This window comes from Gordionus sp. m RMFG-2023, chromosome 2 (genome assembly GCF_954871325.1).
Source record: "Gordionus sp. m RMFG-2023 chromosome 2, tfGorSpeb1-WG-v2, whole genome shotgun sequence".
Classification (NCBI taxonomy): domain Eukaryota; kingdom Metazoa; phylum Nematomorpha; class Gordioida; order Chordodea; family Parachordodidae; genus Gordionus; species Gordionus sp. m RMFG-2023.
The window spans coordinates 16,995,773-17,010,934 of NC_088776.1; the positions used below are offsets into that span (position 1 = coordinate 16,995,773).

At 26.0% G+C, this 15,162-nt stretch overlaps 2 protein-coding genes across 3 annotated transcripts; one reads left to right on the top strand and one right to left on the bottom strand.

Annotated features, from left to right (window-relative positions):
* Positions 1-206: 206 nt before the first annotated feature.
* On the bottom strand, positions 207-5,373 carry LOC135923492 (uncharacterized). Of its 2 annotated transcripts, none has more exons than XM_065458271.1 (13): positions 4,448-5,373; positions 4,143-4,400; positions 3,751-3,834; positions 3,562-3,645; positions 3,319-3,405; positions 3,126-3,209; positions 2,883-2,969; positions 2,687-2,773; positions 2,392-2,642; positions 1,230-2,330; positions 901-1,190; positions 361-857; positions 207-318 (listed from the first exon to the last, which is right to left on the bottom strand). In XM_065458271.1, exons 2-12 carry the CDS (start codon positions 4,398-4,400, stop codon positions 703-705), a joined length of 2,568 nt encoding a protein of 855 aa, XP_065314343.1. In that variant the 5' UTR covers positions 4,448-5,373; the 3' UTR covers positions 207-318; positions 361-702. The 2 variants fall into 2 exon arrangements, with proteins under 2 accessions (XP_065314343.1, XP_065314342.1); XM_065458270.1 differs by having other exon boundaries at positions 4,444-5,373.
* A 2,008-nt stretch (positions 5,374-7,381) lies between these two features.
* On the top strand, positions 7,382-15,101 carry LOC135923272 (inactive selenide, water dikinase-like protein). The gene is made up of 7 exons (XM_065457935.1): positions 7,382-7,656; positions 7,694-7,800; positions 7,837-7,986; positions 8,026-8,138; positions 8,181-8,371; positions 8,764-8,976; positions 14,698-15,101. The coding sequence occupies exons 1-7, from the start codon at positions 7,419-7,421 to the stop codon at positions 14,880-14,882; spliced, it is 1,197 nt and encodes a 398-aa protein (XP_065314007.1). The 5' UTR covers positions 7,382-7,418; the 3' UTR covers positions 14,883-15,101.
* The last annotated feature ends 61 nt before the right edge of the window (positions 15,102-15,162 follow it).

The window sequence follows — 15,162 nt, forward strand, 5'->3', positions numbered from 1 at the left end:
GCGTTATAATGTCGTCTATTTTAAATCTTTCAAAAACATCAATTTCGCTGGATATTAGAAGTAAATTTTCTAAAAAGGGGTCAGAAATTTTATTCCGCATTCTAGTTTTATTTATTTTGACTTTGCTCATCACTCTTTCGGCTGAACAAGAAGTAGTTGGTAGAGTCAATAAATATTTATATAATAAATATAAATTAGAATAAGAATTTAATTTATTTAAAAGACGATATGGTAGTATAAATGAATATTTTATCCATTTTTTTGTATTAATTATGTTATCGTTATTGATATCTTCCTCGGTTTCATCGTTTACAATACCTTTAATTATATATAATTTTAAATAAAATATCAATAAATTACTTTCATCAATATATAACCCATCATTCTTTTTTATTTTCAAAAGATCCTTGCAATAAATGATTGCTTGTGAATCCAAATATAAAGATCGAAAATCATTATATTCACGAGCAATATCTTGAGCATTTAATTGGTAAGTATGACAAATTTGAGATATTTGCCACCCTTCTATTCTATCATTGGCTATAATTCCAGCTGGTGTAAAAAGAGATATTTGAGATAAAAAATTTAAACAATCATAATTAAATCTTTCATTTAAATCATTAATGATTGTATCAAGCACAGGGAAAAATATTTCCCTTTTATATCTATAATGCTAAATAATAATTTTAAATCTTTTTTTATTCAACTTGTTTTTTTTTGTTTAACATAATTATTGAATGCTGTTTGATCAAATTTGAATATTGATTTTATATTATGCAATTCCGTTGTAACATTATTCTTTTTCAAATAACTGTTAGATAAGGAATGCAATTTTAAAAAAATATTATCCCCATTAGCTACATTTTAAAATTATTTATAGAAATCGTAACTAATTTTAACCTCTTAGTCTTTGTAATTTATTTTTTGTGTGTTGTATTAATTTAGTTACCATAGCCAAATCATTACCAACTGCCTGCATTTCAATACAAGCCTCATGTGTGCATTTCAATATTTCTTTCAAAATAAATAGACTTAATATGAAATCTTCATCCTTAATTCTTGTTAATAATCCATCGGCAATAGAAGAGGTGCTTGGGTCATTAGAATCTTTTAATTCATTTAATGATGCTATAATATGTTCATAAACATCTAAAAAAATTTCTACAGCTTTATAAGATGATGACCAATTTCTAAAAAAAGATAAGTTACATTAAAAATATTATATTTACCTTGTTGTATTTTTTATTCTTTTAAGAGATTTTTTAGACTTTGTCATTTGATATTTAACAAACACTCCTTGACGTCTTACCCCATTCATGAAATTATATAACTCATCCAATATTCCCATTACCTTTTTCATTTCTATTTTGCATCCACAAACATGAGCAACTACTAAATTGAGCCTATGTGCATGGCACCAAATATATATGGCTTTTGGAGCCTCTTTCAATATTAAAGCCTGCATTCCTTTGTATACTCCTCTCATATTCCCTGCACCATCCATACTTTGCCCAACCATATAATCAAGAGGAAGACCAAGATCTTTGAACTTAGAAAAAACATGTTTCTTTATATTTTCCCCGGTGGTTTCTGATGTTGTAAAAACATGGATGATCCTTTCTACAGGATGTGGATGCGGATCATCTTCTATATATCTTACAAGTAAAGCAATGCATTCTTTTTTAGACACATCATATGTTCCATCTAATATGATGCTATAGGCACAATTCTCTTTAATTTTTTGAATAATACATTTTATTATTTTTATCTTAATGACTTCAATAATTTTTTTCACATGGCCATATGACAATAAATTTATATAAGGTCTTGAAATTTTATCTGATTTTTTTCTCCTCAATTTTTCGTTGTTATCAATGTATGCCCGTAAAGTTGGAACCGTTTTTGCCATTAATTTTATGAGGCACATAAAATTACCTTCATTCGAATTAGTGCCCCAAAAGGCTATGTTACATTTTATAAGGTATATAATGGCATCAATAATATTATGAACTATATTACGATTTTCCATTATTATATCAAGCCTATTTGATAGAAAATGATCTTGAATACGCTTATTTGCAAGCCAAGTCATGTTGGTGTATTCACAATCCTTATGAATAGAAGATGACTCATGTCTCTCTAAGTCACGCTTAAAATTTTTCCAATTATTTACTCCAAGTTGAGTCCAAAAAGTATTGGATTTAGGGCCACCAAACATAAGACAATAAAGACAAAAGACTTTGTCTAAAGTGGTGCTATAGGATAACCAATTTCTTGGTTTGAGGGAACCATCAATATTAACCTTTTTATAATAGGATATATTCATGCTCCTATTTAAAAGTAGAAATAATGGATGCGTAAAAATTAATAAAAATTAAATTTTTTAAAAACCTTTTGTGAGTAACAGGATATTGAAATATATTTGAACATGGCTGACATGGGCCTATGGAAATTATGAAATTAATCAAGATATTTGTCATTCTAAAGAATATGAAATGAAAAGGGTCATTAGGCTCCTTTTTTTTATATAATTGAATAATATTTGGGCCTTTAATGTTTGAAATATTTTGGCTTGCATTGGGATTGATAATTGGATGAAAAAAAGATATAATTGGGGAATTTTCAATAACTTTGTGTGTTTGCTAATTATTATTAAAGAGTGTATAGTTTTATTTAAATTAAATACCTCATCATTCAAAATCAGCAGATCACTGGAACTGGGCATTGTATGAGAAGATAATATAATTTGGGAATCTTCAGTAAAAGATTTGTGCTAATTATTAAATAAAGAATAATTAAAATTTGTTTATTCATGAAAATATCTGAATATCCTCATTTATTCCCTTCAAAATTATAAAAGAAATCTTATTTAAATTAAGTACCTCATTATTCAAAATCAGCAGATCACTGGAACTGGGCATTGTATGAGAAGATAATATAATTTGGGAATCTTCAATAAAAGATTCATGCTAATTATTAAATAAAGAGTGGTTAAAATTTGTTTACTTATGAAAATCTTAATTTTAATAAAAATTTTATTCTTAATTAAGATATAGAAAAGTGGAAAATATTTCATAATTTATTCACTTCAGAATTATCAAACAAATCTTATTTAAATTAAGTACCTCATCATTCAAAATCACCAGATCACTGGAACTGGGCATTGTATGAGATAATATAATTTGGGAATCTTCAGTAAAAGATTTGTGCTACTTATTAAATAAAGAATAATTAAAATTTGTTTATTCATGAAAATATCTGAATATCCTCATTTATTCCCTTCAAAATTATAAAAGAAATCTTATTTAAATTAAGTACCTCATTATTCAAAATCAGCAGATCACTGGAACTGGGCATTGTATGAGAAGATAATATAATTTGGGAATCTTCAATAAAAGATTCATGCTAATTATTAAATAAAGAGTGGTTAAAATTTGTTTACTTATGAAAATCTTAATTTTAATAAAAATTTTATTCTTAATTAAGATATAGAAAAGTGGAAAATATTTCATAATTTATTCACTTCAGAATTATCAAACAAATCTTATTTAAATTAAGTACCTCATCATTCAAAATCACCAGATCACTGGAACTGGGCATTGTATGAGATAATATAATTTGGGAATCTTCAGTAAAAGATTTGAGCTAATTATTAAATAAAGATTAATTAAAATTTGTTCATGAAAATATCTGAATATCCTCATTTATTCCCTTCAAAATTATAAAACAAATCTTATTTAAATTAAGTACCTCATTATTCAAAATCAGCAGATCACTGGAACTGGGCATTGTATGAGATAATATAATTTGGGAATCTTCAATAAAAGATTTGTGCTAATTATTAAATAAAGAGTAGTGAAAATTTTAGGCAAATGACTTATTTTATTCTTAATTATAATATATAAATTTTTTTTTAACAAAAGTTGAAATATTTAAATATTCTTATAATTTATTTCCTTCAAAATTGATAAAGGGCATAATAAAAATGTACCTATATATTAAAAATCTTATCTTTAATAAAAATTAAAAGTATTATGCTCAAATTATAGATGAAGAATTGGTTTCTACTAATTCACAAAATTTAAGGTTATTTTTACTTATATTTATTGTCATGAATTAAAATAATATATATAAAAAATTACTTTTTGGAAGTAAGATGTTATTGATTTTTTTTGTAACTTGGTTTCAACCCCATTTGTGATATTGAATGGAATATCTTTATTTAAGGATACCCAATTATTATCCTTTTTGATAGCTATCTTTGTAAATTTGATATCAGATAACTTGACATGAGGATGTTTATGTTTATAATGGTTATTTATTTTGTCACTTCTTATTTTAGAAGTTTTACAATTAATATAGTCACATTTGACTTTATATATTGTTTTGTTACTTGGCATCTAGAATAAAAATGAAATAAATATTTAGATAATATTTTTTTACTCACTGATGGCCATCAAGAATGATGGAGAATCATAATTTTATCCTTTATTTGACGGTGGATGGCTGAATCTTAAAATTCTCCTATCTTATGAGGTGTGATTCAGAAATTAAATTTATATTTGTTTAAATGAGGGTGTAATTTTAAAATTTTCCAGTGGTTTTACAAAATATATTAAAGAAATATATATTTAGATATTTTAATATATGTGCACAATAAATTTTTATTCATTTGTATTATATTTTTAATCTAAAAAATATATTAAAATCTTTTAAAATAAATTCTTATTCATTTGTATTTGTAATTTATAATCAAAAAAATATATTCTAGACCCTTATTGTTTTTAAATTAAAATTCATAAATATACACTCTATTAACATATTTTATAAAAATAATGAAAAATTTACTGATTCAATCATCATCATATAAAGGAAATTTATTATGCACCCATCATTGAATAAAGAAGAAAATTCTGATTACCAGTCATTCATAATGGACTATCAGCTATTAACTTATATTTTTGATAATGTTTTCTTAAAAGATTCCTATTATATTATATGTAAGCTTAATGCATGGTCACAAAAAATATAATATTTTTTGTTATTTATGCCAAAACAATCATGGATCAATATTTCCTCCATTATACACTTCACAATTGATTTCTTTATTTCTTAGTGTCCAACAATTTTTAGAAATGTATGATGCTTTGAAATCATAGTTTCTTTAAATTAACAATCCTAATAAATTTTGCAAATAATTGAAAACAGGCATATTTGTGATTTGCCCATTCATTTATCTTCAAATAAAGTCTGAGAAATGATATATTTTAATCATTGAAATTAGAGACCTTCACTGGCATTGATTTCTTCATCCAGCCTAGGTCATAAGTAAAAATAATTTTCAGGCCCAGTTTATGTTTAATGGAAATCCAAACCCAAACCACATCATAGGTTTCAAAGATTATTACCAAGCCATATCCAAAAATTTAATTTATTGTTAACAAAAATAAACAATATTTCAGTATATGGAATCACTTTGTCAATTCATTTAATTGAAATCTTTTCTTAAATCAATAATCAAATGAGAGGAATAGATTATCTGTTCATTCTCCCAAGATTTCTATAAATATTTAGAAAAAAGGCCAAATATATTATGGAAAATTTGATGTTATATAAAATTTATCTAATAATGAAATAAAAAATTTATCAATTCTTTTAACAATTTTTTTATCACACAATGGTTTTCACCTCTCACTTATAATTTTGTATATAATTTACACTTACCTCAAAGAATCATTTATCATAAATAGAAATCAATTATGGGTCCAACCTGATTGCCTCACAAAAATGTGGTAATATTTACCCCATTGAAAATGATTATTTAAAAAATTATTAGCAAAAATAATTGCCATGGTTCAAAACCCAGATAACTTATTAAGTATACATATTAAGATTAAATAAAAATAGCTTCATTCTTTATTATATTTATTTATCTATCATCAAATTAAGGAAAATGCAATTATATGCTTAAAAAATTACCTTTTTAAAATCCAAAAATGGCGCGCAAGGGCTCCAGCCCCCTGAAAATTTTGAATAGTACCCTGAAGCAAAATTTTTTTTAATGGTTCTTTAATATCCCTTGAACTAAAAATATATTTATTTGATTGTCCCCTGAACGATTTTAATAATTCTATTAAGTAATATATAGAATTATTTTTATTATTTAAAAATTAATAAGACTACCTAAATTTTTATTAAATGAATACCATTTAATTATTAGATTAGATTAATACATATAAATTCTATTATGTCAGCTTGCAATCACTGTGTTAAATATAGAATATAAATATCACTCACTAAATATTAATTTAGCATTAATAGTTGAAGCTTAATTGACTTTTATTATTCAAATTATTATATAACAGCAATTAAATAAATATAATCATTTATTAATTAAAAATTAACAACTTTAGTATTATAACTAGCCGAGTTCAAAATCACTAATCAACTATATTATTCATTTTTAAATTTAATTACCATGCCTCTACCTAAAAATATTTTCAAGATCGAAATAAGTATAATAGTTTTTTAAAAAAAGTTAATAGATTTATATCCTCTATTATATATAATTCGTTTTAAAATATTAGATAAAATGCCACTTTTACAAAAGTATTTGACAGTTATATAATATATTAGAGTTGTTATTTAATAAATTTTACTAATAAATGCTTTTGATAATAAATATAATAAACAATTTGCATTCAGTTCTTTAACGCCATCTATTTATTAAAATATTATTAAAAATAAAACATCTTATTATTCATATCACAATGGATGTAATTAGATATATTTTCTTCTCTTTTTTACGTGTTTTTAGGAAAGCTATTTTTTATTTCTTTGAAAAACAGTTTTGAGTTAAATTTTTAATACGAGTATATTTTTGATATTATTACAAACTACTTATATTTTAATATATATTATACCAACTCATAGGCGTATGTTAAAGATTTATAACAGAAATGTTATACTAAATATCACTTACTTTTAGAATAATTTGGAATATAAAATATATAAAAACGTTAGGTATATTGGACATATTTTAGGTTAATTTCGGATATTTGAATCTACTTATTCAAAAAAAGGTAATGCGACAAAATATGGTGGATATTTATGACCGTTACCTATACAGATTATTACGTTAGTCTATCTTGGCTTTCTATAGTCTTCTATTGCCCTCAACATTCTCAATATCTTTTATCTCAAGATCCTACTTTTATTTAATGAATTAATTATAGTATATCAATTTGAAAATATAAAGGGCTTCTGACTAAAAATTTGATCTGAACGAGAGTAAGAAAGGAATTTAGATAAATTATTTAATACAAATGAAAGTCTATGGTATATAATCATTGGTAAGCTGCTTAAATTTATAAACTTATTTTTCTTGTGCATATAAAATAATTTTTATTTTTTGAAATATGGAGGGAATGAATGGTGATCAACCAAATTCTACAATTTCAATTGTAATTCAACCTCCGTTTGACCCGGTTTCGTTAGGTTTAGATCCTACTTTCAAACTTACAAAGTTTGCAGAGTTAAAAGGATGAGGGTGTAAAGTTCCTCAGGAGACGCTTGATAAGCTACTTGAGGGACTAATATCTAATGAACCTGATCACATGGAGCAATTATACATGCAATTAAATCTACCAAAATACGGTATGCTTATTATTATTTTAGTTATAATTATTAATAGGCATTGGTCTTGATGCTAGTGTTACTCCCCTTTCTAGACATCATGGGCTTTCACTGGTTCAAACAACTGATTTCTTTTATCCAGTTGTTGATGATCCTTATATGATGGTTAATATCAAATTATTATATTTATAATTTTATTAGGGTCGAATTGCATGTGCAAATGTTTTGAGTGATTTATATGCTATGGGTGTTGTTGACTGTGATAATATGCTTATGATATTAGCAACATCAACAAAGATGACAGATGCTGAGACTGAAGCAGTTGTTCCACTTATGATGAAAGGATTTAAGGTAAAATAAAAAGCAAAACAATATATACCAGGCATTTAGGATTTAGCTGAAGAAGCTGGATCACGAGTTAGTGGTGGACAAACAATCAGGAACCCATGGTTAACCATAGGTGGAGTTGCATCAACTGTTATTGGCTCAAATGATTTTATTATGTAAATTAGTATATAGATTGTACACTTATATATTTATTTTAGTCCTGACAATGCAGTTGTGGGTGATGTCTTAGTCTTAACAAAACCTCTGGGTACTCACATTGCCATAAATGGCCACATATGGATGGAAAATCCTGAGAAGTGGAATAGAATAAAATTGGTTGCAACAGAGGATGACATTAATAAAGCTTATAATAGGGCAATGATTAGCATGGCCAGGCTCAATAAAACAGGTTAATGATTTTACCCATCATTAAGACTAATGGCAGGATAATAAATATAAAGAAAGTTTTTTATTTTAAAATATTAATCATTAATTATTTATAATTAAGCTTATATATAATTATTAAAAAACATATAATACAATATATAACTAATATTAAATAGTTTTATTTAAGCTGATTTTATAAAATAGCTCAATAAATATTACCCAAACCTGCAGTTTTGCTTATATAAAAAACAGAGCCTTGGGCATCTATTAGTGATATCTCGAAGCTTAGGCAATATTTTCCTGGCTAAAGTATGTATCAGCTACTATTTTACATCCACTTAAATTGAGCTATTTAACATACAACATTTAAAGTTAATATTTTTTGTGATTTATATCTTAAAAAATTTAATTAAGCTGCCACATTAATGCATAAGTTTAATGCCCATGGCGCAACTGATATTACAGGATTTGGTTTGTTGGGTCATGCTGAAAATTTAGCTAGACATCAAAAGCATGAAGTTTCTTTTGTTATTCACAATTTGCCCATTATTGCTAAAATGGCTGCTGTTAGCAAAGCTTGTGGAAATATTTTTGGCTTGCTACATGGGAAAAGTCCAGAAACCTCAGGTATATATTTTACTTTATAAAAAGTAGTTTTTTTTATTTTAAAAAGGAAAGACCCTTTCTAGCATTAATTTCAATTTATTGACAAAAGGAACAATTTTTTAATAGCCATTTCCGGTTTTGGGTAATTAGCTTATGTTAAATGTGTATTTTGAAATTTTTGCTTTTTAGATAGCTATATCTCATGAAGTAAGTTTAGTTGGGAATTGAAATTTTATATTTTTACTACAAATTTTTTAAAAAAATCTAGGGTAGGTTTGATTTTCAATTGATTTGATATGGAATACAACATATCTAATTTTTAAAATCATTATAAACTAGTTCGAAGGAATTTATAATAGTTTGGTTCTCTCCTTTTCAGATTTTATTCTAATTGCTTCTTTCAGTTTTGACACTAACAAGTAAGTACATCTCAAAAAATTATGTGTTATTCATTAAAAAAATGACTATACTCCAATAATTCTGTGTATTTATATTAAAAATAATATATTTGTTTAGATATCCCATTGTTTTTATATATTCATGTGCTTTTATATATATTATTATGTTTGAACTAAATATTTTTTTCCAATTTTAGATAATTAACTTTATCCCAATAAAAAAAATTACAATTAAAGATTAAAAAAAAAATTTTAACTTTTTTCTACACTTAAATATTAACAAACCTTTATTAAAGAAAACTCAAATATAAAATATTTTTTTATAAATAGGTTTCAACAACATGGGTATATAAAAAAATACATACACACTTTTGTATCCTCAAAATTCATAATTCTATTAGAATAAGATTGTGATAGTCTCATATTTCTCCTTCAAGAATTTTTGGCTCATCCATCTCCTGAACATCGTTCCCCACTGCTTGAGATCCCATTACCTCATCCCAAACTGGTGGATGTTGGGCTCTCCCTTGATTTGGATATGACTATATTACCCACTTCCTTCCTCTCCTATAAATCAATGATGGCCCTCATCCTGACTTTTTCCTGAATGCAGTTTCTCTCAGGTGACTTCCTTCTGGTGTCATTGGTCCAGACATGTTCTCCCTTACTTCTATCATTGGTCTTGAGTGGTAAGCAGTTATAAACCAAATAGGAGATCCTCCAACAATTCAATTGTTGTTTCCCTTAATATTTGGATATCTATATTGAATGTGTTCTGCCACAAGAAAACTAACCAGGGGGAACCTGTAACTATGACAACAATAGGGGAAGAAGCCAGTGAATTGTCAATCATTGATCTATCAGAGAGGGAGAAAGTAACAACACAGTTGGGCACAATTCATGAGAGAGCCTGACTCATTAGATTTATGTTGGAGGTATTTATCTGAAACAGTTGGGAACAATGATCAAGGGATGGTGGAGCTTCTTGAAGGTGCATGGCTAGATCTGATTCTACCAAATATAGATTATGGGGTAAAATGAATTTAAATTTTGAGAATATGAAAGTATTTCTTGCCTGTGTTGTTAAATAAAAAGTTTTGTAATTTTATTTAACAATAGGTAGGTGAAGAGATTTTTATAAGATGATTAAAAAAAATTTATATTTATTAAACAAAAAAGGTTCTAGAAGATGCAATTTTTTTGTTGTTTATACCTTTGTTTATGAATAAAGCATCATGGGTCATTCCATGTCAAATCGACCAAAAAAACGAGATTTTCAGACAACCATCTTTAAAATGAACGAAACTTGGCATCATAGTTATCTATTTTGTACATTTTAATTTAAATTTTAAAGTGCTAGCTATAAGATCCAAAATATACACCTGAAAGTCGAAAATCGCGTAATGCATGATTTCATTAAATCTTGTTTTTTTAAAAAAAATATTTAAGATAGAGTTACAAATTATATATCATTTTATAGCCTGTAAAATTTTAAATTTCGAAAAAAATTAACATATTTAAGAAGGGTTTTTTGGGTGGTGATATTCTAACAATGTTTTTTGCTTTTATATTAAACTATTTAATAAAAAATCTCGTATACTCTTTTTGTTTTTTTAATTATTTAAATTTTTTATCATATTTTTTAAAAAAAGATATAAATGGCGTTATATTTTAAAATCTTTATAATATAATATTTTTAATATGAATTGTATTGGGATTTTAAAAAAATCAAATGAGTATAACCAATATGAAGTCTTGGCGATATGTAAGCAGGCAGCCCATACAGATATGATTATTATTAGAAAGTTATAAAATAAACATTTTTAAAATTTTATATTCAATTATACATATATTTTTATCGTATTCTATTTGCGCTTATTAATCGAAATTCCTGAGGCCATAATTTGTAGATATATCCTTTCACTATTGTGGATCTACTATCGTTATTATTTGAAATTAAAGATTTTATCATTATTTTATTTTTTATTCCTTTCTTTCTATTACATTTTTATATTGATAAATAGGAGATTTAATTTTCAATCAATAATTGAAAAGAACATAAGGTTTAAAAAAATTTCTTTTTTAACTTAAAAATTTTTTTTTAAATTTAACGCAGCAAAAATTGTAATATATATTTAATGTAATTCACTTTGTAATAATCCATTCTTTAGAGAGGACCATAAGTCTATTTCAAAAATACAAAAGGTAAGATTATGGATTAAAACCTTTTAATTTTAGATTGTGGATTTTTACTAATATAATATTTTTGGATCTCGTGATTATTTTAAATATATATAAAACTAGGACCAAGCATGATTAAAAAATCCAAAGGTCTATTAACCATAGGTCAATCATGTCACTTATATTTGATAAATATAAAATCCATTAAAGATATATCTGAAAATGAAGAGCCCAAACCAGCCCCATCCAATTCAGCTTTGGATATAATAAATGCTAGAAGAATTGGGCCAATCCCAGATAAAAAAGAAAGAAATATCTACAAGAAAAACTAAAAAATAACAAAAACATTAAGCCAATACAAAGAAGCAGCCTTCCTGAGTTTGATATACAAAGTAATAAAAATGAATAACTTTTTCAAAATTTAAAACATAATTATGCAATTATTTTTAGGGAAAAAAATATCAACTTCTTACTATGTTGCCCCCATCTTGGACCTCTAAAAATTCGAAATGAAATTCAAAGCCACTAATTACTTGGTGAGAAAATCGAAAAAACTAATAGAATTAAATGGATTTATGTCATCTCCCAATATAAAACCTGGGTGAACAATTAATCTAAAAACCTTGAATATTATAGAAAATTTTACTCTTCTGGTGAAGTCAATCGCACAATGCCTGGGAATAAATCCTAATGATCAAAGGGAAAAGGAAGCAGTCTCAAAAAGGATCAATTTAAAAGAATTATATGAACGTTTAAACATAGGTACCTGATAAAAATTGGAATTTATAGATTTAAGGCCAAAAAATTGTTTTTCTGGCTGGATCCAGTTGAACACACAGTGTGTGTTTGTGTAATTCATTAAAATTTTAAACTTATGTTTGTAGATGCTAATTTGGCAACTATTAGCTATGCCAGTATATCCATTACATAACTATAAAAATATTTTAGCCCAGGCAATATGCAATCCAGCACTCCATATTTGTTATTTAGGAGATTGTAACTATTGTTTTGACACATTCTCAATTAAAGAACACTTAGATGATGTTTGCCCAAATTGGCATAGATCATATATTTTTTAAACAGTGGGTATATGTTGATTGATAGAAATAATCTAGAAACAATAACAAAAATCTTCTCAAGAATTGTTAATTTTTTTTTAGTAAAAATTCCATCTATGTTTTGTCATTTCTTTATCGCTATCAATCAGTCATCATGTATTTCAAAACCTAAACATTTTTTACAACCAAATTCTTCGAAAATTATCCCTTTGTAATACGACATTGTTTAAGGACTCCACTAGAATAATAAGGCCAATATCCATTCTATGATAGCATATTATAATAATGGCAATATAGAAAACCTTAATTATGTAGTAATAACAGTCACTTCAACATAATGTTATTGCAGTACATTTATACCAGAATAAAATGAAAATTTTTGACCAATCAATTCAGTAAAAAAATAAAATATATTACTGCTTTGATGATCACCTGCACAATATAAAAACAGAAATTTTTTTATAAATCTCGTTTATATGAATCAGATTTTGGTGTAGCAACTTTCTCAGCTGCATCTCATGGAAGGTCCAGACGGCCTTGGCGGAACATTAAAAAAATCAGCACGTTCAAGCATTCAGCCCACCCGTTTTGGGCATATTTTAACATCATTTGTTTTATATCAGTGTGCCAAACAAAACATGCCATCAGTAAAATTTACATATATAACTAACGAACAATACAATTTAGAAGAGATTAAACTACGTTAAAAATTCAATTTAGCTCACTCCATTCCAGGAACTCGAGAAATACATGCTGTATTTCCTTTGAGTTTAATATCTCAAATGCTGATAATTTGTCTTTTGCCAATATTAAAGAATTCGTAACATGTGTTTATGATGATTTTTGGCGGTTAGCCACAGTACTAAAAAAGAATGAAATTACTGAAGTGATATATATATTTCCTTCTTACATCCCTATGGATCATGACTCTTTCTTTTACCCCACAATTGAAGAATATGATTGCCCATTAATCAAATAGCGATAGTAGATCCTATAACAGTGACAGGACATACCTACAAATTATCGCTTCAGGAAATTCTATTAATAACGCAAAATAGGATAAGATTAAAACAATAGGTTTTTTTATAATTGTTTGTATATAAAATTTTAAAATATATCGTCCTAATACATATCTGTATGGGCTGCTTCCTTACATGTCCTCGATTTTTTTAATTTTAATACCAATATAATACCTATAACGCCATCTATATTATCTTTTTTTATGTAGAAAATATTAAACATTTTTAGAAAATATCAGCACCCAGATACTCCTTTCCTAATCATGTTAATTTTTTATTTATACCGGAAACACGAACATAGAATTTTTCGATATTTTCCAATATAAAATGATATATTATTTCCCACTCTATCTTAACTATTTTTTAAAAAAATAAGATTTAATGAAGTCACGCATTGAGATAATTCGACTTTGAAGGTGTCTATCTTTAGATCTGGTAGCTGGCGCTCAAAAATTTGGATTTTATTAACATTTACAACATAAATAACTAACATGCCAAGTTTCATTCATTTTGAGATGGTCGGCCGAATCATTGGTCGATTGGCATGGAATTACACTCATTCAAGTCTTTTTTTTAAAAAAACCAAAAACAACATACATAAATTAACCAAACCCCTCACATCTATTTACACGTTCAAATTTTTGTGGAGTTGAATTTAATTAATGGGGTCATGATATATTCATGTTAATATATATTTATATATATGTTTATTCAATCATATAGTCACAATAGAAACGTATTTATAACAAATTATTTTATTTGAAAAATATTAAAGTGCTGAAAGAGTAAAAAATTATTGTTATTCTTTTAATCTTCTTAAACTGGAAATAAAGAATATTTAGTTCAGAAGTATCAAATCAATTAATATATTAATTTAATGTAAAGCAATTTATTCTTCTCCCCTTGTAATTATAAAAGGCTTTTAAAATAGTTGTAAATACGACATTACCTTTTGATTTCATTTAATAGGTCTCTCAGGCGAGTTAAAAACTATTCATCATAAAAAGCCTTTTTTTCTCTATCAATTCCTAATTAAGTGTGAGGTAGGATATTAATTATTTATAATATATATTTTTAAATACCAAGGTGGGCTTTTAATAACGCTTCCTAGAGAACAGGCTGCTACATTTTGTAAGGACATAGAAAAATTGGAGGGTTTTCCAGCTTGGATCATAGGTATAGTTGAAAAAGGTAATAGAACTGCTCGCGTCATTGACAAACCACGAATAATAGAAGTCCCATCAAAAGAAAGGGACAACGAATTGTTTTAGAAGAACATATTTTTAAATTTATTCTGATCTTATTTTGTATTTAATTTCTAAATCTCAATTATTTTAAGACTAAAATATTCTGTGATCAGGTCCCATTTTGTATAATTGAATTCAATTTTTATAATTTTATGAAACGTTTATAGGTAAACATCTTATTACCATGAATGTGGATATTGGAAAAACAATATTTCCTTGTATAAATACATTGAATTTAATTAGATGGCTTGTAAAAAAATCGTGAATAAAATATATATTATATCTCGTAGTTTATGATTACATT